The sequence below is a fragment of the Sapajus apella genome, unplaced genomic scaffold (genome assembly GCF_009761245.1).
Source record: "Sapajus apella isolate SASKATOON/1434 unplaced genomic scaffold, GSC_monkey_1.0 scaffold20, whole genome shotgun sequence".
NCBI classification, from domain to species: domain Eukaryota; kingdom Metazoa; phylum Chordata; class Mammalia; order Primates; family Cebidae; genus Sapajus; species Sapajus apella.
In genome coordinates, this window is record NW_022436960.1 from 9297063 (window position 1) to 9323034 (window position 25972).

Here is a 25972-nt window from a genome sequence, read left to right on the forward strand (position 1 = left end):
GGGACTTCCTCCGCAGCACGCACGAGTACGCGCGTGGAGGTCCCGCCCCGGAACTGCGGTCTCTGCTGCGGCTGAGGTACGGCGGTCTCTTCTGAGGCGCTTGACCCGCCACCAAGGAGCTACAGTGGCGTCTCCACAGAGTGAGTACCAAAACGAGCCGGGCTGGAGCCGACTCCGGAGAGGGGCTGAGGCCAGGAACCCGGGTTCCTAATCGCGGGTCTCTCTGGGCCGCTGGGTTCCCCGGGTCCAGAGACGGCGGCCGCGGGCCCAGGCCGTCCAACCGCGCTGCGTGCGACGGCCCCCGCGCCTTGGGCTCCTTGTCCGGGCATCTGGGCCTGACGGCCTCTGCTTCGCGGTTCTCCAGTTTCGTGCGCCCGTTCGCGCCTGAGACAAAGCGAGGGCGCCGCGCGGGACCAGCGTCACGAGGAGAGAGGCCCGTCTGCTCTGCTTAGCGCTCCCCGTGTCCTCGCCCGGTTCGCGTGGCACCCCCCGCCCTCTCCTCATTGAACCGCGCGTGTTTCTTGCCGTGGCGCAGCGGGTCCGGCGGTCACTGTGAGCGAACGCGCTCTCCTCGCCAGGCGCCATGCTTAGCGGTTTTTGATGTGCGTCACTTTTTCATAGTGGCGTATAACGATCCTGTGGGACAAATGTCCTCGTTATCCCCATTGTGCAGACGAGGAAATAGAGACTCAGAGATTAATACGTCCACCGCACACCCACAGCTGACAAATGGTGGATCCGGATTTGAACCAAGGTTTGCCTTGGTCATTTTCACGGAATCTGTTATCTTTCTTGGCCTTTATGAAAAGGAAAACCTGGATCGAGTTCCAACCAAACAAGTTGGGCCTAAATGACCATTAAGCCACGTAAAATGTGATGAAAACGCTGGGTGGGTTTTAAAACACTTGGCAAAGGCCAGGATGGTGGAGCAGGCATTTACTTTCTCAGGCAAGGCTTGGGAAGGAAGCAAGCGCAGAATGCTTTTAATAAAGCTCACCTCTCCTGCCCCCACAATAAAATCTCCTCGGATTCTTACTCTGCCTTCAGAATGACTTATGTGTGGCAGGCTTTATCCTCCGTGCTTTACGTAATTTTCTTTATTTACATAAAATATACAACTTAGATATTGTTAGGTCCCCTCCCTCCTTTTTATAGATGGGAGCACTGAAGTTCAGATAGAAGTGGGTGGCATTATCCAAGGTCGCACACAGCAAGTGTTGGATTTGGAATTCAAACCAGGTCTAGCTTATCTGTCTTTGTGTACCCTATGTTCCAGGCAAAGCTGCCTGTACTGTGGTATTTCCTTCTTTGTTCTTCTCTAGGTGGGAGCATCTTTGTATCCTCAGTTCTTTGTAGGGCGTAGTTGCTTAGAAAATATTTGTTGCAGAGACCAATGTAATAGAACACTTATCTCCTTTTCAGCAACCATGAAGTTGAAAGACACAAAATCAAGGCCAAAGCTATCAAGTTATGGCAAATTTCAGACAAAGGGAATCAAAGTTGTGGGAAAATGGAAGGAAGTGAAGATTGACCCAAATATGTTTGCAGATGGACAGATGGATGATTTAGTGTGCTTTGAGGAATTGACAGATTACCAGTTGGTCTCCCCTGCCAAGAATCCCTCCAGTCTCTTCTTAAAGGAGGCACCCAAGAGAAAGGCACAAGCTGTTTCAGAAGAAGAGGAGGAGGGAGAGTCTAGCTCACCAAAGAAAAAGATGAAGTTGAAGAAAAGTAAAATTGTAGCAACTGAAGGAACCAGTACCCAGAAAGAGCTTGAAGTCAAAGATTCTGAGCCGGAGACCCAGGAAGAAGAGGGCATGGTTTGTCATGATCCAGAGGTTGGGGAGATGACATCAGGAAACCTGGTCCAAACTGCTCCAAAAAAGAAAAAGAAAGGGAGAAAAGGGATGGAGCCTTTTCAGAGCATTGCTGTTAAGGTGCCCAGAAAAGCGAAGACATGGATTCCCGAAGTTCATGATCAGAAGGCAGATGTGTCAGCTTGGAAGGACCTGTTTGTCCCCAGGCCGGTTCTCCGAGCACTCAGCTTTCTAGGCTTCTCTGCTCCCACACCAATCCAAGCCCTGACCTTAGCACCTGCCATCCGTGACAAACTGGACATCCTTGGAGCTGCTGAGACAGGTAAGGGCAGCTTTGGCCAGGGCAGGATTGCTTCTGGATTGAGCCCATAGCTGCTAGTAGGCTAGATAACTGGGAGAGAGACCAATGTTGAGAACATAGCCACAAAAGCAATGCTGAATGAAGCTGTTTAGAAGTCAGCCAGCTCTGGTTTGAAATAGGCTCTTCCTGAATGGTACCCTAGCCAGATCATTTTTATCTTTCTCAGCCCTATAGACCCCATTATCAACCAAATGGAGATAACAGTACCTACGTCTTGCATTGCTGTGAGGGTTAAATGCTACAGTAAACTAAAGCTTACACAGTACATTTTAAGTGGTCTGCAAGTGGTAGTTTTTCCTGTTCTTGAGCCTTTTCTAAATGGCTCGAAAGGGTAAAGGGCTAAGATCAGCCCTCTGGAGAGGTAGATCTTCATGAGTATAAGGAAGAACTGTCTAATTCTCAGGAGTCATCCAAAGGTAAAAAAGGGTTGCTGCTTTGGGAGTTGGTGAGTTTCTTGTCATTGGAAGGATTTGAGTGTGGTGGATAGTCATTGGGTGGATTTTGTAAATAGATTCAGCTGTGAAGTGACTGTTAGGACTAGGCTGTGTTCCTGCAAGACTTTTGGAAGTAATGACAGGTTGACTTTGCTGGATAGACTAGACTACTGACTTAGGGGAGGAACTAGTACTGCCTGGAACTATTAGTCTGTTTAGACCAGCAGTGTCCATTAGAAATACATATAGTCATCTCTTGATACCCATAGAGGATTGGTTCCAGGACGTCCCTTGGATACCAAAGTACAGGGATGCTCAAGTCTCTGATATAAAATGGTATAGTGCTTCCTTATGAGCTATGCATATCCTCCTGTGTATTTTAAATCATCTCTAGATTACTTATAATAACTCATACAATGTAAATCTTATGTGAATTGTTATACTGTATTGTTTGGGGAATAATGACAAGAAAAGTCTTTACAGTGTTTAGTACAGATGCAGTTTTTTTCCCCCAAATATTGTCTATCCACATTTGGTTGTATCCATAGATGCAGAATCCACGGTTATAGAAGGGTGACTGTATAATGTGAAATACATATGTAATTTAAAATTTACTAGGAGCCACATTTTTTTAAAGTTAAAAAAAAATTCGTGAAATATTTTACTTCTTTTTTTCCTAAGTTTTCAAAACAGGTATGTTTTAAATTTGCAGCACATGTCAGTTTCGAGTGACTACATTTTAAGTGTTGAGTAGACACGTGCTTTGGGTGTCTGGAACAGGGGTCAGGAAACAGGATGAGGTTCTGTGACAGTCATATACAGTAGATGGAAGAGTGAGGAAACTACAGGAAAGGGGAATGGAGATAATAACTTAGAACATTTGCTGAGCATTTAAAATGTGTCGTGTACTATGTTAAGTGCTTTATGTTGATGAAATCAGTTCTCACAACCACCCTGAGGTAAGTACCATTATTCCCATTTTGCAGATGAGAAAACTCAACCTCACACAGCATAGACAGCTTCCCTATAATTACACAGCTGAAGATGCTAGTGTCTGGATTCTAGGCTAGTTCTGTGTATTGTTAAGCATTCTGCTACACTGCTTTGTTGTGTGCAGAGTCCTTGAAGTAGGTCCCTGGAAGGCAAAAACAAGTTTTATATGAGCCATGTGGCCAGAGATTGACATTTGGATTTATACCACAGCTCCTGTCAGGCTTTCCTTGTGAGATAATGTGAATCTACAAGTCCGGAATTTGAAACGACTTGGATAAGCCATGCATTTGGGTCCGTAAACAGACCACTGCCCATGCAATAATGAATAGACCCTTAAACAATGCATGCAGTCGAAAATCCATGTATAATTTTGAACACCCCCCCAAAACTTAAATACTAATAGCCTGTTATTGACTGGATACCTTACAGATAACATAAGCAGTCAGCACATATTTTGTATTATATACTTTATTCTTACAGTAACATAAACTAGAGGAAAGAAAATGTTATTAAGAAAATCGTAAGGAACAGAAAATGTATTTACTATTCATTAAATGGAAGTGGATCATCATAAAGGTGTTCATCCGCATCTTCACTTTGATTAGGCTGAGTAGAAAGAGGAGGGCTTGGTCTTGCTGTCTCAGGGGTGGCTGAGGTGTAAGAAATTCTGTGTATAAGTGGACCCTTACATTCAAATTTGTGTTCAAGGGTCAGCTGTATATCTATTACCCTCAAAAAGATGCCACAGGTGTTTTTGTAATCCCTCCCTCCCTTCCTCTATCCTTCTTCCTCCCTGGGCAACCACTGATAGGCTTTCTATCACTATAGATTAATTTGCATTTTCTAGAATTTTACATAATGAAGTCATACAACATGTACTTTGGGGAGAGGTATCTGGGTCTTTGACTTAGCATAATTTGAAATTAAGCCATGTTATTACAATTACTAATAGTTCCTTTTTAGTGAGGAATAGTATTCCAGTATGTGGATAGAGCAGTTTGTTCATCATCTATTGATGGACATTTTTGCTTTTTCTTGTTTTTGGCTATTACAAATTTAGTTATTACAAGTACTGTTGTACCAGTCTTTGTATGGCTATATGCTTTCCTTTCTATTGGATAAATACCTAGCTGTGGAATGGCTAGGTCTTGTGGCAAATGGAACTTTTTTTAAAGAGTTTTCCAAAGTGATTATACCATTTTACATTGTCACTGGGTGGTGTAAGTTCAAGTTGGTCCATATTCTTGTCAATAGCTAGGTATGCTCAGTCTTTAATTTTATTTTAGACTTTTAAATTTTTAGTATTATTTCCTTGTCATTTGAATTTGCAATTCCCTAATGACTAACGATGTTGAGAATTTTGGCATATGCTTATTTTTGTGTTCAATTATTTTTCCCATTTAAAAATTGGGATGTTGTTCTATTGTAGAGTTTTGGGAGTTCATTGTGTATTTCTGGGTACATGTGGTTTATCAGATGTGACGAGTTGCAAATTTTTCTCCCAGTTTGTGGCTTACCTTTTCATTAACAGTGTTTTTCAAAGAGCAAAATGTCTTTCTTTTGATGAAATCCAAATTATCAGCTTTGTCTTTTATGAAGTTATGCTTTTGGCACCTTTGGTGCTTTATTTAAGAACCCTTTGCCTAACCCAAGATCACAAAGATTTCTCCTGTTTTGTTCTAGAAGTGTTAATATCCTTAAGTTTTATGTTTTGGTCTCTGACCCTTATTGAGTTAACTTTTATTTATGGTGAGAAGTATGGATCAAAGTTTGTGGGTTTTACTGCATATGACTGTCTACTTATTTCAGCACCATTTGTTGAAAAACTATTCTTTCTCCACGGAGTTGCCTTTGTATCTTTGTTGAAAACCTATGACCATGTAGGTTTGGGTCTTTCTTTGGAGTCTTTTCTTTTTCCATTGATCTATTTGTGAGTCTTTATGTCAGTTTCTTACTCTCTTGGTTATAGTAGCTTTATAATAAGTCTTTAAATCAGGTAGTATGAGTCCTCTTAACTTTGTTCTTTTTGAAAGTTATTTCGACTTTTGTAGGCCTTTGCCCTCCCATATGGATTTTAGAATCTGTTTTATAGTTTCTACAAAAAAAGCAAGCTGATATTTGGATTGGGATTCCATTGATTACAGAGCAAATTGAGGATAGATGACATCTTGCCAATATTGAGTCTGTGAATATGGTATATCTCTCCATTTCTTTAGGTCTTTAACTCAGCAATGTTTTATACTTTTCAGTATATATATTTTTCACATCTATGTTAGATTTATCCTTAACCATTTTATATTTTTTATTCTATTGTAAGTTGTAATTTAAAATTTTTTATTTCCAATTGTTACTAAGAAATATGATGGATTTTTTTATATTGATCTTGTGTCCTGCAACTTCGTACCACCAAGTAGTTTTCTGAGGATTCCATGGAATTTTCTGCAAAGGTGATCATTATCCAGTCTTGGATACCTTTTATTTTTCTTCTTGTATTGCACCAGCTAACACCTTTAGCAGAATCTTGAATTGAAGTGGTAGACTGGGCATTATTGTTTTGTTTTTGTTCTTTCAGGGAAAACATTTAGTCTTTCACCATTAAGTCTGATCTTAGCTGTAGGTTTTTTGTAGATGCTTTTTATCAGGTTGAGGAAGTTCTCTTTGACTTCTCATTTGCTGAGAGGTTTTATCAGGAATGGATGTTTGATATTTTTCAAATGCTTTTTTACTGCGTGTAGTGAAATGTGGTTTTTCATTTTTAGTCTGTTGATAAGGCGAATGACATTTTCAAATATGAAATTAGACTTATATCCAGGGATAGACTGAACTTGGTCACAATATATTGTTCTATTTATGTATTGTTGGATTTGATTTGCTAAAATTTTGTTGAGAATTTTTGAATTTATGTTCATGGGATATTTGTCTGCAGTATTCTTATAATGTTTTCGGTGTTGAAATAAGTAATACAGCTTCAGAATGACTCCTGAAGTATTCTGTTCAGTTTTCTGAAAGAATTTGCATAGGATTGGCATTTTCCCCCCAATTTAAATGTTTGGTAGAATTCATCTGAGCCTGCACTTTTCTTTGTAGGAAGGTTTTTAACTGCAAATGTACTTTAATAGATTAGAAGCCGGGCGCGGTGGCTCACGCCTGTAATCCCAGCACTTTGGGAGGCCGAGACGGGTGGATCACGAGGTCAAGAGATCGAGACCATCCTGGTCAACATGGTGAAACCCCGTCTCTACTAAAAATACAAAAAATTAGCCGGGCATGGTGGCGCGTGCCTGTAATCCCAGCTACTCAGGAGGCTGAGGCAGGAGAATTGCCTGAACCCAGGAGGCGGAGGCTGCGGTGAGCCGAGATTGCGCCTTTGCACTCCAGCCTGGGTAACAAGAGCGAAACTCCATCTCAAAAAAAAAAAAAAAAAAAAAGATTAGAGATATTTGTGTTACTTATTTTCTTCTTGAGTGACAGTTTTCTACTTGCAGTTGTATTAGTTTTTGTTTCATGTATTCTGATAATCAGTTATGTGCATAAATGTTTTATGGATTAAAACATTAGATTATTGTTATATCCTGTAAATGAATTGGCTTCTTATCATTATGAAATGGCCCTGTTTATCCCTGGTAATATTCTTTGTTCTAAAATGTACTTTGGTGTTAATACAGCCAGTCTTGCTTTATTGATTAATGTTAGTATGGTGTGTGTTTTTCCATACTATTACTTTTCCTGATTTATATCTTTATATTTAATGTGGATTTCTTATGGGGAGTATATAAATGAGCCTTGCTGTTTAATCTGACAGTTTCTGTCTTTTAATTTAATTATTGAAGCGAGGCACAATGTCTCACATCTGTAATCCCAGCACTTTGGGAAGCTGAGGCAGGTGGATCACTTGAGGCCAGTAATTTGAGACCAGCCTGGCCAACATGGTGAAACTCTTTCTCTACTAAAAATACAAAAAAATAGCCGGGTGTGGTGGCATGTGCCTGTAGTCCCAGCTGCACAGGAGGCTGAGCCATGGGAATTGCTTGAACCCAGGGTGCAGAGGTTGCAGTGAGCTGAGATTGTACCACTGCACTCCATCCTGCGTGACAGAGTAAGACTTAACCTCAAAAAAAAAAAAAAATTATTGAGTTTATTTACGATTAATGACTATTGATAATGTTGGGTTTATTCTTTGACTGATGGCATACCTGATTTATTTTTTTCACATTTCTGTTTTCTATTTTTTAGGGTTTTTTTTCCCTTTTCTATGTTTAGATGTTTATTTTTAAATTTTTTTTTTATTTTTCCATAAGTTATTGGGGTTCAGGTGCTATTGGTTACATAATTTTTTTTGTTTTTTGTTTTTTCAGACAGTCTTGCTTTGTCACCCAGGCTGGAGTGCAATGGCCCAATCTTAACTCACTGCAACCTTTGGCTTCTAGGATCAAGCCATTCTCCAGCCTCAGCCTCCCGTGTAGCTGGGGCTACAGGCATGTGCCACCATGCCCAGCTAATTTTTGTATTTTTATTAGAGACGGGGTATCACCATGTTGGCCAGGCTGGTCTCAAACTTCTGAATTCAAGTGATCCGCCCACCTCAGCCTACCAAAGTGCTAGGATTACAGGCATGAGGTGTGTCCGGTTTAGTGGTGATTTGTGAGATTTTGGTGCACCTGCCACCCGAGCAATATACCCTGTACCATATTTGTAGTCTTTCATCCAACACCCCCTTTCATTCTTTCCCCCAAGTCCTCAGAGTCCATTGTATCATTCTTATGCCTTTGCATCCTCATAACTTAGCTCCCGCATGTCAGTGAAAACATGCAATGTTTGGTTTTCCTTTCCTGAGTTACCTCACTTAGAATAATAGTCTCCAGTCTCATCCAGGTCACTGCAAATGCTGTTAATTCATTTATTTTTATGGCTGCATAGTATTCCATCGCGCGCGCACGCGCGCGCGCGTGTGTGTGTGTGTGTGTGTGTACCACGGTTTCTTTATCCACTTGTTGTGGGCATTTGGGATGGCTCCACGATTTTGCAATTGTGAATTGTGCTGTTATAAACATGCGTGTGCAAGTATCTTTTTTCAATAATGATTTCTTTTGCTCTGGGTAGATACCTATTAGTGGGATTGCTGGATCAAATGGTAGTTCTACTTTTAGTTCTTTAAGGAATTTGCACACGGTTTTCCATAGTGGCTGTACTATACATTCCCACCAGCAGAGTAGAAGTGTACGCTGCTCACCACATCCGTGCCAACATCTTTTTTTTTTTTAAGATGGATTCTTGCTCTGTTGCCCAGGCCGGAGTGCAGTAGCATGATCCTGGCTCACTGCAACCTCCGCCTCTCAGTTTGGAGCAAGTTTTCCTGCCTCAGCCGCCTTAGTATCTGGGATTACAGGCATCCACCACTACACCCGACTAATTTTTCTATTTTTAGTAGAGACGGGGATTTCACCATGTTGGCCAGGCTGGTCTCAAACTCCTGACCTGAGGTGATCTGCCCACCTCAGCCTCCCAGAGTGCTGGGATTACAGGCATGAGCCACCGTGCCCAGCTGCCAACATCTGCTGTTACTGTTTTTTGATTTTTTTGATTATGGCCATTCTTGCAGGGGTAAGGTGATATCACATTGTAGTTTTGCTTTGCATTTCCCTGATCATTAGTGATGCTGAGTCTATGTTTATTGGCAATTTGTATCTTCCGTTGGGTATTGCCTGCATCCTTAGCCCACTTTTTTATGGGATTGTTTTTTTCTTACTGATTTGTTCAATTTTGTTGTAGATTCTGAATATTAGTCCTTTGTCAGATGGATAGATTGTGAAGATTTTCCGCCACTCTGTGGGTTGTCTGTTTACTTTGCTGACTGTCCCTTTTGCTGTACAAAAGCTCTTTAGTTAGGTTCCAGTTATTTATCTTTGTTTTTATTAAATTTGCTTTTGGGTTCTTGGTCATGAAATCCTTGTCTAAGTCAATGTCTAGAAGGGTTTTTCTAATGTTACCTTCCGGAATTTTTATAGTTTCAGGTCTTAGATTTAAGTCCTTAATCCATCTTGAGTTGTTTTTTGTATAAGGTGAGGGATGAGGATCCAGTTTCATTCTCTTACAGGCGGCTAGCCAGCTATCCCAGGACCATTTGTTGAAAATGGTGTCCTTTCCCCACTTTATGTTTTTGTTTGCTTTGTCAAAGATCAGTTGGCTATAAGTATTTGGGTTTATTTCTGGGTTCTCTATACTGTTTCATGGTATGTGTGCCTATTTTTATACCAATACCTCTCTGTTTTGGTGACTATGGCCTTATAGTATAGTTTGAAATCAGGTGTGTGATGCCTCTGGATTTGTTCTTTTTGCTTAGTCTTGTTTTGACTATGCAGGCTCTTTTCGGGTTTCATATGAATTTTAGAATTTTTTTTCTAATTCTGTGAAGAATGATGATGGTATCGTGATGAGATTGCATTGAATTTGTAGATTGGTTTAGGCAGTATAGTTATTTTCACAATATTGATTCTACCCATCCCTGAGCATGGGATGTGTTTCCATTTGTTTGTGTCATCTGTGATTTCTTTCAGCAGTGTTTTGTAGTTTTTCTTGTGGAGGTCTTTTGACTGCTTTGTTAGGTATATTCCTAAGTATTTTTTTTTTTTTTTTTTTTTTTTTTTTTGCAACTATTGTAAAAGGGGTTGAGTTCTTGATTTGATTCCCCACTTGGTTGCTGTTGGTGTATAGAAGAGCTACTGATTTGTATACATTAATCTTGTATCTAGAAACTTTGCTGAATTCTTTTATCAGTTATAGGAGCTTTCTGCAGCAGGCTTTAGGATTTTCAAGGTAAGTGATCATATCATCAGCAAACAGTGACAGTTTGTCATCCTCTTTACCAATTTGGATGCCCTTAATTTTTTTTCTCTTGTCTGTTTGTTCTGGCTAGGACTTCCAGGACAATGTTGAAGAGGAAGGTGAGAGTGGGCATCCTTGTCTTCTTCCAGTTCTCAGAGGGAATGCTTTAAACTTTTCCCTGTTCAGTATTATGTTGGCTGTGGGTTTGTCATAGAAGGCTTTTATTGCATTAAAGTGTGTCCCTTGTATGCCAGTTTTACTGAGAGTTTTAATTGTAAAGGGATATTGTATTTTGTCTAATGCTTTTTCTGCATCTATTGAGATGATCATGTGATTTTGGTTTTTAACTCTGCTTATGTGGTATATCACATTTATTGACTTGCATATGTTGAACCATCCCCGTATCCCTGGCATGAAACCCATTTGATCATGGTGGATTATCTTTTTGATATGTTTTTAGATTTGGTTAGCTAGTATTTTGTTAAGGATTTTACCATCTATGTTCGTCAGGGATATCGGTCTGTAATTTTCTTTTTTGGTTTTGGTATTAGGGTGATACTGGCTTCATAGAATGAATTAGGGAGGGTTTCTTCTTTCTCTGTCTTGTATAGTGTCAAAATAGTGTCAAGAGGATTGGTACCATTCTTCTTTGAATGTCTGGTAGAATTCTGCTGTGAATCCAGCTGGTCCTGGACTGTTTTTGTGGGTAATTTTTAAATTACCATTTCATTTTTGCTGCTTGTTACTGGTCTCTTCAAGGTATCTAATTCTTCCTGACTTAAGCGAGGAGAGTTGTATTTTTCCAGGAATTTATCCACCTCTTCTAGGTTTTCTAGTTGATGTATGTAAAGATGTTCATAGTAGCCTTGAATGATCTTTTGTGTTTCAGTGGTGTCAGTTGTAATATCTCCTGTTTAGTTTTTTAGTGAGTTTATTTGGATTTTCTCTTCTTTTCATGGGTAACGTTGTTAATGGTCATAATAATGATATAAATATCAGTTACATTTATCTTTTCAAACAACCAGCTTTTTGTTTCATTTATCTTTTGTATTTTGTTGTTCTTGCTGTTGTTTCAATTTCATTTATTCTGCTCTGATCTTGGTTGTTTGCCTTCTTCTGCTGGGTTGGGGTTTGGTTTGTTCTTGTTTCTCTAGTTCCTTGAGGTATGACCTTAGATTATCTGTTTGTACTTTGTTTCAGACTTTTTGATGTAGCTGTTTAGGGCTGTGAACTTTCCTGTTAGCACTGCCTTTGCTGTATCCCAGAGGTTTTGATAGGTTATGTCATTATTTTCATTCAGTTTGAAGAATTTTTAAATTTTCATCTTGATTTTGTTTTTTACCCAATGCTTATTCAGGAGCAGATTATTTAATTTCTGTATATTTGCATAGTTTTGAAGGTTGCTTTTGGAGTTGATTTCCAGTTTTATTCCACTGTGGTCTGAGACAGTGGTTGATAGATATAATTTCAACTTTCTTAAATTTATTGAGGCTTGTTTTATGGCCTGTCATATAATCCATCTTGGAGACAGTTCCATGTGCTGTTGAATAGAAGTGTATTCTGTACTTGTAGAATGAAATGTTCAATGTATATCTGTTAAGTCCATTTGTTCCAAGGTATAGTTTAAATCCATTGTTTCTTTGTTGACTTTCTGTCTTGATGACCTGTCTAGTGCTGTCAGTGGAGTATTGAAGGCCCCCACAATTATTGTGTTGCTGCCTATCTCATGTTAGGTCTGTTAGTAATTGTTTTATAAATTTGTGAGCTCCAGTATTAGATGCATATATGTTTAGGATTGTGATATTTTCCTGTTGGACAAGGCCTTTTACCATTATACAATGTCCCTTTTTTTGTCTGTTTTAACCACTGTTACTTTAAAGCTTGTTTTGTCTGATACAAGAATAGCTACCCCTGCTTGCTTTTGGTGTCCATTTGCATGAATTGCCTTTTTTCAACCCCTTTAAGTTTATGTGCGTCCTTTTTTTTTGTTTTTGCTTTTTAACTTGTATTTCTTTTTTATAGGTCCTGTGTGATTTATGCTTTCAAGAGGTTCTGTTTTGATATGTTTCCAGGATTTGTTTCAATATTTAGAGCTCCTTTTAGCAGTTCTTATAGTGGTGTCTTGGTAATGGCGAATTCTCTCAGCATTTGTTTATCTGAAAACGACTGTATTTTTCCTTCATATATGATACTTAGTTCTGCTGGATACAAAATTCTTGGCTGATGATTGTTTTGTTTGAGGAGGTTAAAAATAGGGCTCCAGTCCCTTCTAGCTTGTAGTGCTTCTGCTGAGAAGTCTGCCGTTAATCTGATAGGTTTTCCTTTATAGGTTACCTGGTGCATCTGTGTCACAGCTCTTAAAATTCTTAACTTTGGATAACCCAATAACAGTGTGTGAAGATATTTTTGCGGTGAATTTCCCAGGTGTCCTTTGTGCTTCTTGTATTTGGATATCTAGGCCTTTAGCAAGGCTGGGAAAGTTTTCCTCTATTACTCCCCCAAATTTGTTTTCCAAGCTTTCAGAATTTTTTTCTTCCTCAGGAACAGCGATTATTCTTAGGTTTAGTCATTTAACATAATCCCAGACTTCTTAGAGGCTTTGTTCATTTATTCTTATTTTTTTCTTTGTCTTTGTTGGATTGGGTTAATTTGAAGACCTTGTCTTTGAGCTCTGAATCTTTCTTCTTCTTGTTCAGTTCTATTGCTGAGACTTTCCACAGCATTTCACATTTCCAAAAATGTGCCCAGAGTTTCTTGAATTTTTTTATTGTGTTCTTTTTAAGCTATGTATTTCCTTGATTGTTTCTCCCTTCACTTCTTGTATCATTTTTTGGATTTCCTTGCATTGGGGCTTTGCCTTTCTCTGGTCCCTCCGTGATTAGCTTAATAACTAACCTCCTGAATTCTTTTTCAGGTAAATCAGGGATTTCTTCTTGGTTTGGATCCATTGCTGGTGAACTAGTGTGATTTTTCAGGGGTGCTGAAGAGCCTTGTTTATTTCATATTACCAGAGTTGGTTTTCTGGTTCCTTCTCATTTGGGTAGCCTCTTTCAGAGGGAAGGTCTAGGGCTAAAGGCTGTTGTTCAGATTCTTTTGTCCCATGGGTTGTTCCCTTGATGTAGTACTCTCCCCCTTTTCCTATAGATGTGATTGATGCCCATGGATGTGAATGGATCCTATTGATTCCAGGACTGGCATCAATAGCTGCATCAAACTGCAGTGATTATTATCTCTCTTCTGGGTCTAGACACCTCCAGGCTAGTACTGGGGGTTGTCTGCACAGAGTCCTGTGATGTGAACCTCTACGGGTCTCTCAGCCACGGATACCAGCACCTGTTCTGGTGGAGATGGAGTTTCACCATCTTGGCCAGGATGGTCTTGATCTCATGACCTCGTGATCCACCTACCTCAGCTTCCCAAAGTGTCAGGGTTTTTTTTGTTTTTTTTTTTTAAGGCATTCAAATAAAAAATATTGCTACACTGTCTTCTGGCTTTTCATTGTTTCTGGTAAAAAGTCTATTTTTCTTATCAAAATGTTGATGTGTTTGTTTTTTGCTCTCTTTCTTCCTTATAGTATCTTATTTTTGTGTGGTTATTTTTTTACTGAGAGCTGCTTATTTTCTTTGAAAACTGTGAAAATTTTGGGGGATCTACGATAAGGGTTTCTCCCTAGAGGAAGCATTTATTGGCTTCTGCCTAGGGCATTATCTCTTTGGAACTTCTTTAAATTCTCTGCCTGAGGTGTTTTGTTTTGACCTCCCAGATGATTTGGGCTCTGTGTACATTCAAAGGCAAGTTTTAAAATGTTCAGGCATAGATGAGTTTTATATTTAAATTTTCTGAAAACTAAGAAAATTTTCTTTTAGTCCTTTCTCACCAAAGAAAGGTCTTAGGAAAGTATTGTATAGGTTACCAATTTTCACCCCCCACAACAACACATAGACCCAAAACTTGCCCTTAATCTCTTCATTGTTTCATTTCTTGGATCTAAGACCCCAGAGCTAGTCTGCCATACTTTTCCTTGGGTTCTAATTTACTTGTGCCTTCTGGCTCCTTCTGGTAAAATCTGTGTAGAGTGGAGGAGCTTTGAGTTGGTCAGGATGGCACTTGGCTACCTTATTCTGTGCAAAAGAATGAATTTCAGACTAAAGTATGTTCATCTGTGTTTATTTTGTTTTGTTTTTTACTTTTAAGGAAGTGGGAAAACTCTTGCCTTTGCCATTCCAATGATTCATGCAGTTTTGCAGTGGCATAAGAGGAAGGCTGCCCCTGCTCCAAGAAACACTGAAGCACCACCTGGAGAGACCAGAACTGAGGCCGAAGCTGAGACTAGATCACCAGGCAAGGCTGAAACTGAGTCTGGAGTGTTGCCTAATACTGTAACTGAGAGTGAAACACTGCCCAGTGATACCGCAGCTGAGGCCAGAAGCAAGACTGGAGGCACTGTCTCAGACCAGGTGTTGCTCTTTGGTGATGATGATGCTGGTGAAGGGCCGTCTTCCCTGATCAGGGAGAAGCCTATTCCCAAACAGAATGAGAATGAGGAGGAAAAGCTTGAAAAAGAGCAGACTGGAAATCTAAAACAAGAGTTGGATGACAAAAGCGCCACCTGTAAGGCATACCCAAAGCGTCCTCTGCTTGGACTGGTTCTGACACCCACTCGAGAGCTGGCTCTCCAGGTCAAACAGCACATTGATGCTGTGGCCAGATTTACAGGTGAGGTTTAGGTCCATTTAATAAATATTTTCTAAGCAAATCGCAAATGCTGGGTGGTAAAGATGAATGAGCTATGGCTCCTGCCCTCTAGGGTAAGCCATTCTTACCTATGAGCCAGAGAATTAAGCCCTACAAAAATTGAGTGACATTTTCACAATTCCCTCAAGGATAATACATAGTTGGTGCCATTGTAGATGCTTGGGAAATTTATTGGCTACACTAGATGCTCAGGGCAGGGATTAGCAAACTGCCTGGTTTTGTAAATAAATTACTGGAACACACCCACACGTATTTGGTTTTATATTGTCTATGGCTGGTTTTGTACTATAAAGGCGAAGTTGAGTAGAGTTAATAGTTGTGACAGAGACCATCTGGCCTAAGAGGCCAGTAATGTTTACTAGTGATCTTTTAAGAAAAAGTTTGCTGATCCATGTTCTCACCAATTAGGATTTAATTCTCTTAGGGAATTCACTCTGGGAAGGGCTTCACTCTGGGTATTTTAATTTTATAATAAAAGCAGCAGTTAATTACCAAGTTGTTAATATGTGCAAAGCACTAAGCTATTCACCTGCATGATACTAAGAAGTTTTCCACTAGAGAAGAAAATAGAACAGGCCATTAGAGGACCTTTCAGAATAATTCTAATTGAGGGAATGGGAAAGGCTTCCTAGGATCTCCAAGATCCTAGGAGAGGTGTAGCACAGCTGCAGGTAATATTCCCCATAGCATTGTGATACACCAGTGTTCAGTTTTCCCAGAGCTTTGGAAGTAAGCATACATTGGTTCAAATTCAGCCCCTTTGGTGTGGTTGGAGGGGAGGGATTAGAAAAGAAATGAGGTCAGAGAAGTAGGGCCCAAGAAGACTTGGTAAGCCTTCTGGGAGTGGCACCAGCAGTCTGGCCAGGCCTGCGCTCTAGAGCATTATGCTGTGCTGATGACTATCTCGGCTAATCTGGGGTGCCTGTGTCAGCCATGTAAGAAAATGAGCACCCAGGTTCCATAAGTGTCCCTTATGTTTTCTGTCCCATAGGAATTAAAACTGCTATTTTGGTTGGTGGAATGTCCACGCAGAAACAGCAGAGGATGCTGAACCGTTACCCTGAGATTGTGATTGCCACTCCAGGACGGCTGTGGGAGCTAATTAAAGAAAAGCATTATCATTTGAGGAACCTTCGGCAGCTCAGGTAATAAATGATACCTCTTCTTTCCCCCTCACTGCCTTTTCTGAAACAAGTCTCAGGTGACATGGTGTGGGCAGTGCCTTCTTCCCATTGCAGAATGCCATGGTGTGGTATCATCCATTCCCTGGCCTTTAGAAAGCCAAGTGTGCCTGAGGGAGATGAGTTGAGGCACTGATGGTGGTGGTAGTGAGGGGTGTGTGTGTATGTTTTTAGGATGAGAGTAGGGTGTGCTATAGATGATTCCTCTTAACCTGCTGCTGACCAGTGATATGGGTCTCTCTGGATCTGCAGGTGCCTGGTAGTGGATGAGGCTGACCGGATGGTTGAGAAAGGCCATTTTGCTGAGCTCTCACAGCTGCTAGAGATGCTCAATGACTCCCAGTACAACCCAAAGAGACAAACGCTTGTTTTTTCTGCCACACTCACCTTAGTGCATCAGGCTCCTGCTCGAATCCTTCATAAGAAGCATACCAAGAAAATGGACAAAACAGCCAAACTTGATCTCCTTATGCAGAAAATTGGCATGAGGGGCAAGCCCAAGGTCATTGACCTTACAAGGAATGAAGCCACGGTGGAGACACTAACAGAGACCAAGATCCATTGTGAGACTGATGAGAAAGACCTCTACTTGTACTACTTCCTGATGCAGTATCCAGGCCGCAGCTTAGTGTTTGCTAACAGCATCTCTTGCATCAAACGCCTCTCTGGGCTTCTGAAAGTCCTTGATATCATGCCCTTGACCCTGCATGCCTGTATGCACCAGAAGCAGAGGCTGAGAAACCTGGAGCAGTTTGCCTGTCTGGAAGAGTAAGTTAGGACTGTCCCCAGAGGCATAACCTCTAGTTAGTTACTGGGGTAAAAGCGGTTGGGATGGTGGGGAAATGGTGAAAAAGCTACCTTCTCTCATAGGGGCCTTATCTCAGTAGAAGGTAGCCTTTTGTTTGCAAAGCATTTGGCAAGGTTACTCTCATTTAGTGGATTTGGTGGCTGTTAAATACCTTACAGAAACTTCAATACTAATATGGGTGAAAATACATAATATTGAATATGTAGACAGTAGATTAGGTTCTATGCTGGCACTTTAGATACATTATCACATTCAGTTACTCTCCTAACATCCTTAAGAGGAAGCAGAATAGATTCATAGTTAAGAGCACAGAACCTGGAACCAGAATGCCTGAAATCAAATCCCAGCTCTGTCACTCCTTAGGTGGTCAAGTTATTTAAGTTCTCTGTACTTTAATTTTCTCATTATTGGGATAATGAGAATAATAATAGAACCCATTATAGGGTTGTTATGAGGATTAAGTGATTGTGAATTCATGTGTGTAAAGTGTTTAGAACAGTCTCTAGCACATAGTATGTGTGTATTGCTAAATGTTAGCTTGAATAATTTCTAGTCCTACTATTACATGTTACCATTATCGCTATTCTCATTTATAGATGAAAAAATCAGATCTAGAAAAGCTGATTAGTTTGCCCAAGGTTTCTCTGCCCGGAAGTGGTGGAGCTGGGCCTCAAGACAAGTCTGTTGGACCTCAGAGCCCATGCTGTTTCTCATCCTGCTGTCTGTGTCCATCTACCTTTGGACCAGACTGATGCTTAGGGAACAGGGTGCAGATTGTCAAGATGAGGGCCTGAGAAGTTGAGGCAGACTATAAAGTGCCTTTTGCCAGTGTTTTGTCAGGTCACGGGGTAATTAGTTTCTAGAACAAGTATTTGATTTGCTTGTTTTTGAAAATTGGTAAGTAGTATCGGTGGTTTACTGGGATTAGCTTAGCGCAGATCTTGGCAAACTATAGCTCTTGTGCCAAATTTTGCTTGCTGCCCTTTCTGTTTTCTTTTTTGAGATGGGGTCTTGCTATGTTGCCCAGGTTAAACTCGAACTCATGGGGTTAAGCAGTCCCACCTTAGCCTCCTAAGTGCTAGGACTGCTGATGCACGCCATCTCACCGGGCTGCTGCCTGTTTTTGTAGTAGAAGTTTTACTGGAACACATAAAGACCCATTTATGTATTGCCTATATCTGCTTTGACACTGAAATGGCAGAGTTGAATAATCACCGTAAATACTATGTTGTTCACAAAGCTGAAAATGCTATCTACCTCTTCATAGAAAAAGTTTGCTGACCCTGATTTAGAGCAGTAGTTTAATGTTTTACAAACTAGGATTTTCATTGCATTTCCCAGCGTTAGCTCAGAAATTCAGGGAGTAAGGACTCCAAAGGGGTCAATCTTACATTCTGAAGCACCTGAAGTACTTTTGACTTTCCTTGAACCACACATTGAGAAACATCATCCAACACATTTATCAAATGCTTACCATGAACCAGACATTGTTCTATGTGGTGGTAATACAGCACTGAGTAATGCAAAGTCCATGCTTTCATGGAACTTACATTCTAGTAGAGGATCTTAATAAATTGCAAAGTAAGCCCACAGTGTACAAGTGATCCTAAGAAGTAAGACAAGCAGGGGTTGGAGAAAAGAGATTTGGGTATCTGTGATCAGGGAGACTTCTCTGATGAGGCGAGAATTGAGCAGAGAACTGAAGAAAGCAATGAAGTGAGTCATGTGTATATCCAAGGCAAGACCCTTTAAGGCCCAAGGAGTAGCAAGTGCAAAGACTTGGAGTTGAGAGCATGCTTGGTTTGTTTGGGTAATATCAAGGAAGTCAGTGCCACTGGGAGGAAATGAGAGGGTGATAAGAGAGGAGGTCACTGACCCAGAACATATATGGCCTCATTTAACTCACTGGAGGGAGTCTTTATCACTGCAGAGTATGGCATGTTGGTTGGGGTCAGTTGGGGTCAGTGAGTCCCAAGTTTGGATCCAGACTCCACAACTGAATAGCCATGTACATACCTTGGGAAGTTACTCAGTTTATCTGGAAAAGGGAGATAATAGTGCTATCTTGTAGGTATTGGTAAGGACTGTAATGTTTAAGATGCTCAGCAGTTGGTAAGAATTTGATTAAAGATAGCTGTTAATTTTAATGAGCTTTCTCTCTCTACTACAGCTGTGTTCTCTTGGCAACAGATGTGGCAGCTCGGGGTCTGGATATTCCTAAAGTCCAGCATGTCATCCATTACCAGGTAGGGGTATCTGAGAATTTATAGGCATCTTCCTGCATTTAATGGGGAATTTTTAAGGTAAGGTTGGGGGAGGGAGGAGGAATTGTTGGTTCCGGGACTCTTGCATCAGAGAATACATACCAATGGTGTCAAGTGCCCACTGCTCCCGCTTTTGGAACTCTGCTGAGATTTGGTCTTTAGAAAACCTTGCTTTGTCTGATGTCAGGTAGCCCTTCTCTCCAAGCTACTTGATATTATCAGGTTAGTGTCTTAGTTTTTTTCTGTGAAATGGCCATAATAAGTTAAGCATGTGAAGTGGTTACCCTGATGTAGAGAAGTATTAATAGAAGAGTGTGGTAGTTTAGATCTCTCCAGGCTCAAATCCCAGCTGTGTAACCTTGAGCAGGTCATATAATTAAATTTGTAAAATACTTAATATTTCTCGTGTTTTAAATAGCAGTGAGTACCTACTTAGGGTTCTTAATAAGATAAGTTACTAGGTATAAAGAGCTTAAGAAGCAGCCTAGCACATTGTAAGCACTTAACTCATGATAACTGCCATTGATAGTGGCAATAATATCAGTGTGTGCATCTAGTGAGTATCAGCATAGAGTTGTGGTTAGGAGTATGGGCACCTGAGCCAGATTGCCAGGGTTCTAATCCCCAGTCTACTGCTTCATAGTTGGTTAGCTTTAGGCAAGTTATTTAGTACCTCTGGTTTCCGTGTCATTGTTTGTAAACTGGAAGTAACAATGCTAGCTACCCCATACGGTTATCCTGAGAATTAAATTGAGCTGATGCTGATGAAGCCAGTAGCACAGTGTAAACACTCAATAAATGGTAGCTATTATGGCATTTTTATTTTTCCTCTTTAATTCCTCCTTGTGCTTTTAAAAATCTTTTAGGCTGCTCTTTCAGTGAAAAAACAAACTCAAAGTGCGTTTTCCTGTTCTCTCACTTCACAACAACAATCAACACAGAAGACTTCTGTAACCAAATATTTGGGTGTTTTCACCACATATCAAGCAGTAGACACCAGCTGGGTGTCCTCTAATTCGGTTTCATTTTCTGATGCTGTCTTCCTGGAGATAGTCTCAGATCCCACAAGATGTCCCTCCTTCTCACGACCAGTCAATAAGTCAGGACCTCTAGAACTTCTGGCCAACAGCTTCAAGTTGAGGTTCCTATGACCCTTCTCTTTGGGTTCAATTAATTTGCTATGGCAGCTCTCAGGACCAAAAGAAACACATTTACCAGTTTATTATAGAGGATATTACAAAGAATATAGATGGGGAGTTGTATAGGCTGAGGGTACAGGGGAAGGAACATGGAGTTGCCATGCCCTTCCTGAGTATACCACCCTCCAAGAACCTCCACATACTCAGCTTATTCAAAAGTTCTCCAAACCCTGTCCTTTGGGGCTATTTATGGAGACTTCATTAAGATGATAAATTAAACCATTGGCCTTTGGGAAGTAAGGCTGAAAGTCCCAACCTTCTAATCCTGCCTTGGCCTTTCTGGTGACCGTCTCCCATCCTGAAGCTACCTAGGGGGCTCTCAGCTATCAGTCAGTAGTTTGTCATTAGCATACAAAAAGACATTATTTTGGAGATTCCTTTGCCAGGAAACAGGGATGAAAAGCAAATACATATTCCACGGTATCATAGGTACTAATTTTGGTTTAGCAAATCTCTATATACTCTACCCTTTTTGAGGGAAGTAGCTGGGTCAACCTTTGTGGAGTCAAGATGAATCAAATGCAGTCCCAGCCCCTAAGAAGTATTGGATCCAGCAGAGGAGGTGAGATGACCACAGCCATAATTTAAGGTAGAAGTTATTAGAAAATTACAAAATACAATGGAAGAGAGAGGTAACTTCTAGTTTGGGAGGCTAGAAAGTACTTTCTAAAAAGATGCCGGGCATTTAAGGTGGAGAGGATTTGGACATGCAGAGGCAGAAAAAGAAGGAGCAAAGAAATGGGCAGTATTCAAGGGCACTTGGCTTAGAGTGAGAAGAGGGGATTTGTTGGGAAAGGAGTAGTTGCTGATGCTGAAGGGGTAAATTGGGGGCAAATCGCTGAAGGCCCTGAGTGTCAGGTTGAAGGCTTTTATCCTCTAAATAAAGAATGGCAAATAAATCTCATTTCTAGGACTCTTACGAACAGTTCATAGTGGCTGCTTGAAGTACTATATCAGAAAGGATACCTAGATGTTATCTGGGTCTAGTGGAGAAGACTGTTGTGCTTGATTAATGCTGTGTGCCAGAGGCTCAGTGAATGTCAGTAACCATGCCACATTATCTATGGCTAATATATATATTGGATTAATATAGCCCAGGGATTAACATGGTCTGTCGAACTGGGCTGCTTCACTTTAAATCCTGGATAATAAGTGACTGCTGTGGTCTGGCTGCATGGTCCTGAGGACCTGAACCAGCAGGGGCATGGGAGAGGAGAGCCTGCACAGTGAATCGGCTAAACCTGGGAATATTTTGAATGTGGGATTAAGAGAGGAGGGTTAGATTGTTCCACAATGCTGCAGAGGTTTCTACCTGCCTGGCTAGGAGGGAGGAGGGTCCGGCTTGGGGATGTGGCCCTGAGGAGAGGACCAGTGTTTGGCAGTGGCCATGTATTGATCTCCCAGTTCTTCCTGTGGCAGGTCCCACGTACCTCAGAGATTTATGTCCACCGAAGTGGTCGAACTGCTCGAGCTACCAATGAAGGCCTCAGCCTGATGTTGATTGGGCCTGAGGATGTGATCAACTTTAAGAAGATTTACAAAACCCTCAAGAAAGATGAAGACATCCCACTGTTTCCCGTGCAGACAAAATACATGGATGTGGTCAAGGTAGAAAACAAAGTTAAAACCCCAGTGCTAATGAAGGGATTGTGCTGCTCCCTCACAGAGCACCTTGCTGTGGAGTTGTGGCAACATAAACCTTAAAAACTAAGGAATGGTTCTGACAACAGCTGAACAAGGAGACTTGTAGAAAGGATTGAGAGCAGCGTGCCTGGGAAAAGGGAGAAAAGGGGAGTGACTGAAGGTGTGAGGCATTTTCTCCCTGAACCATTTCTTCCTTGTCTGGCCGTGAAGTTCCCCCTCCTCACTGGACAGTGCAGTGGTTGGCTGCCTGGACATTCTCTCAGAGGGTTGTAGACAGTGTGGTTGGTTTTCTTGCTGAGGCGGATGCTACAGGTTTGGCACATCCCTGAAGCAGGTGCCAGTAAATTCTGTCTTTGGGGTTTTATTTTAACTCAGGCATTCACCAGGTGAGTGCTGCTTATTGAGGGACACTGTGTTAGGGACCAAAGTGGGGTGGGTTCTTCCCAGAGGTTCGCCAGCTGTGAATATTAAGTTCAGGTACAGTGGAGCCATGTGGAATTACTGGGCATATGGTTATTTGGGAGGAGAAGATGTTCTGTCTAAGCTTCCTGCAGGCAAATATGTGGAAGGGTACAGAGGAGATGGAATACCAGGAATTGAGGGAGCAAAAGCATGGAACAATTCAAGGACTGTTGGCTTCTCTCACTTGAAAGAAATGTTAGCTTTGTGGGGAAATAGGGTGGAGATAAGGATGGAAAGGTGGAAATCATAAGAGAATTCCCATTAGTAAGGAGGGTTAGGAGCTACCCAGACTTCCCATGGTTCCTTTTCCCACATCACAAGATCTTTCTCATTTTCTCAGGACATCTTGCCACTGCATTGTAGCCCCAAAACCCCCTCGAGGGACAATTGAAATGTTTTTTTTCTTAGCTCAGCTATAGAAGCCAGCTGTTGTAAAAATTCACTTTGGTTACCTATAGGCTGGCAGTCAAACCAGTAAGGGTTTTCAAAGGATGTGGCCGTTAGGTTGATTGTTGGGAATGTTGGCGGTCGTGCTTACATGTGTACACACAGATGTACACAGGGTAATGGTTGCCTACTGGGCTTTTATCAGGAAACAAAGCAAATGAAGTTCAGTAGGAACTGAACTGCTTCTCACTGATCACTGATCTCAAGAGCTTTTTAAAAACACTACTTGCTGGGCATGGTGGCTCATGCCTGTAATCCTAGCACTTTGGGAGGCTGAGGGGGAAAAAGCACTTGAGCCCAGGAGTTTAAGACCAGCCAAGACAACACAGTGAGACCCTGTCTTTAAAAAAAAAACAAATTAGCTGGGCCTAGTGGTGCTTACCTGTGGTCCCAGCTGCTTGGGAGGCTGAGGTGGAAGGATCACATGAGTCAAGGAGGTTGAGGCTACAATGAGCCATGATCCATGCCACTGTTCTCCAGCCTGGGCAGCAGAGTGAGATCCTGCCTCAAGCAAACAAATGAACAAAGACACATAACTCAAGTGAGACTTTGCTTCCCAGAGGCCTGAACTCTCTTTCAGATGAATATTTTCTGTTACTTTAACCCAGGAGCGAATCCGTTTAGCTCGACTGATTGAGAAATCTGAGTATCGGAACTTCCAGGCTTGCCTGCACAATTCTTGGATTGAGCAGGCAGCGGCTGCCCTGGAGATTGAGCTGGAAGAAGACATGTATAAGGGTAAGCCCTTGGGCCAGATGGGAATTGAGGAAGGTGAAATTTCCCTTTAACTTTTGCTTTGTTGGAACCTTCGCTGCTACTGTGGGTCTTGTCAAAATCAGCAAGACGTCCTTCCCCTTCTTTGCTAACAGGCCCTACTCCCAGATCGGTTTGCTCTTGTCTCTGTCTTGCATCCTCGACTACCTCCTCTTAACGTGGACAGGCAGTGGATACAGCGAGGAAGGGAGCAGGCCCTCTGGCCAGGCTGCCCATGTTAAAATGCCTGCTCATTCCTTTTACTGTGTGACTGAATCAAGTCATTTAACCTCTGTTGTGTCTCAGCTTGCTTTTTTCGATAAAATGGAAGTAATCAGCCATCTATTTCATGGGATTGTTGGGAAGACTGATTGAGTTAAAAAATGTTAAGTGCTTGCAGCGTTGCCTCGCAAATAGTATTTGGTACATTTTAAGCTATTTATCATTATGGTTCCTATTACACCTGCCTTCCAACCTGACAAAGCACTTTCATGCCATTATCTCATTTGATCTTCTCCACTTTCATGACGTGAACATACCAGATAGTACTATTCTTTTACATATGGGAACTAGATACTCACAGCAGAGGCAATTTGTGCAGGGAAACAGCTCTGTCACCAGGCATTTCCTGAGCTGCTACTCTATATGTGGCCAGAGGCTGAGGCTTCAGGGATGAATCTGCTCGGTCCCACCTTGAGAAAGCTCCTGAGTCTTAAGAAGTTGTAGAACCAGATCTAGAATTCTGTGCTTTTTCCACATCACCAAATGTACAGCTCAGCTGAGATATTGACACCTCAGTGCTCAAGTCAGCAGATTCAGAGCCAAACTTACTGCTGTCTGCTCAGCATGGAAGCCAGGAGCCAAACCAGTGGGCTTATAGACAGTGAGCTAGTCCTGGTAGCTCAGGGTTGGGGCTTGGGCTGAAGATGTGGAGGCCTTGGCTTCCCTTCCTGAGGACAGGCTGAGATGGAACCCTTTGGCTCTGCCCGCCTCTGCATGTGCAGTCACAGCGCTGGTGGCAAGGTACAGGAGAGCTGGGCTACAAAGAAGCATTTATTGTCTCCTAAGGGGGTTGTAGTTGTGAAGTCTCCAAACCCCAGGTGGGCAGTAAGTTGGTAGGTCATAGGAAGAAAGGTGATCTGTCAGAAGACTTGAGTTCTGGGCTCTGTCTGATGGCTGACTCTGAGACGTAAGCCAGGTGACTTCTCTAAGCCAATTTACTTCATCTGTGAAGATAATTCCAGTCTTTGAGTGTTTTTACAAAGGAGAAAAGTACAAAACGGTCCTGCGTGTCCCCCCCCCCAATGGTTAGATGTTATCCATTTATAGCCCCTGCCAAGCCACCACTGGCTTCTTTGGAGAACTGTTCAACTCCGCCTCCCTAAAGTAGTTCTAAAATATCTTTTATTGTGTTATCCATCAAGGGAAACAAAATGTTTCTACAAACCATAGTAAATAGGATCTTTTTTGTATTGTGTTTCAAGGAGGAAAAGCTGACCAGCAAGAAGAGCGTCGGAGACAAAAGCAGATGAAGGTTCTGAAGAAGGAGCTGCGCCACCTGCTTTCCCAGCCGCTGTTTACAGAGACCCAGAAAACCAAGTATCCCACTCAGTCTGGCAAGCCGCCCCTGCTTGTGTCTGCCCCAAGGAATAGCGAGTCTGCTTTGAGCTGCCTCTCCAAGCAGCAGAAGAAGAAGACAAAGAAGCCAAAGGAGCCACAGCTGGAACAGCCACAACCAAGTACAAGTGCAAATTAATTGTCCTGGTCAAGTGTGTCGGTGACTGCACATTGGTCTCTGTTCGGTTCTCTGGCTATTTGTAAAACGTCTCCTACTCTTGTGTTTCACTCCACCATCAACCCCAGGTAAAAAAGTCCCTCTCTTCCACTCAAACCCATAGTGGGGGAGAACTCATGCGGATTTGCATTGTTGGAGTAAGAATTCTATGCAGCAGCTTAACTTTTCTGTATTGCCGTGTTTATAGGCTTCTTGTGTGTTCAACTTGATTTCGTAAATTAAAAACCATGGTCAGAG

The 25972-nt window shown here is 41.6% G+C and overlaps 1 protein-coding gene across 1 annotated transcript; it reads left to right on the top strand.

Annotated features, from left to right (window-relative positions):
• Positions 1 to 20: 20 nt before the first annotated feature.
• On the top strand, positions 21 to 25972 carry DDX24 (DEAD-box helicase 24). The gene is made up of 9 exons (XM_032287542.1): positions 21 to 140; positions 1423 to 2139; positions 14622 to 15143; positions 16174 to 16327; positions 16616 to 17131; positions 19342 to 19417; positions 22054 to 22242; positions 23796 to 23925; positions 25425 to 25972. The coding sequence occupies exons 2-9, from the start codon at positions 1428 to 1430 to the stop codon at positions 25694 to 25696; spliced, it is 2571 nt and encodes an 856-aa protein (XP_032143433.1). The 5' UTR covers positions 21 to 140; positions 1423 to 1427; the 3' UTR covers positions 25697 to 25972.

Excerpts from the sequence above, each read along its gene's own strand:
- DDX24 (XM_032287542.1), top strand. The coding sequence starts at position 1,428 with ATGAAGTTGAAAGACACAAAATCAAGGCCAAAGCTATCAAGTTATGGC. Across the intron at positions 2,140-14,621 it reads CCTTGGAGCTGCTGAGACAG|GAAGTGGGAAAACTCTTGCC; the intron begins GTAAGGGCAGCT and ends TTTACTTTTAAG. Across the intron at positions 19,418-22,053 it reads AGCATGTCATCCATTACCAG|GTCCCACGTACCTCAGAGAT; the intron begins GTAGGGGTATCT and ends TTCCTGTGGCAG.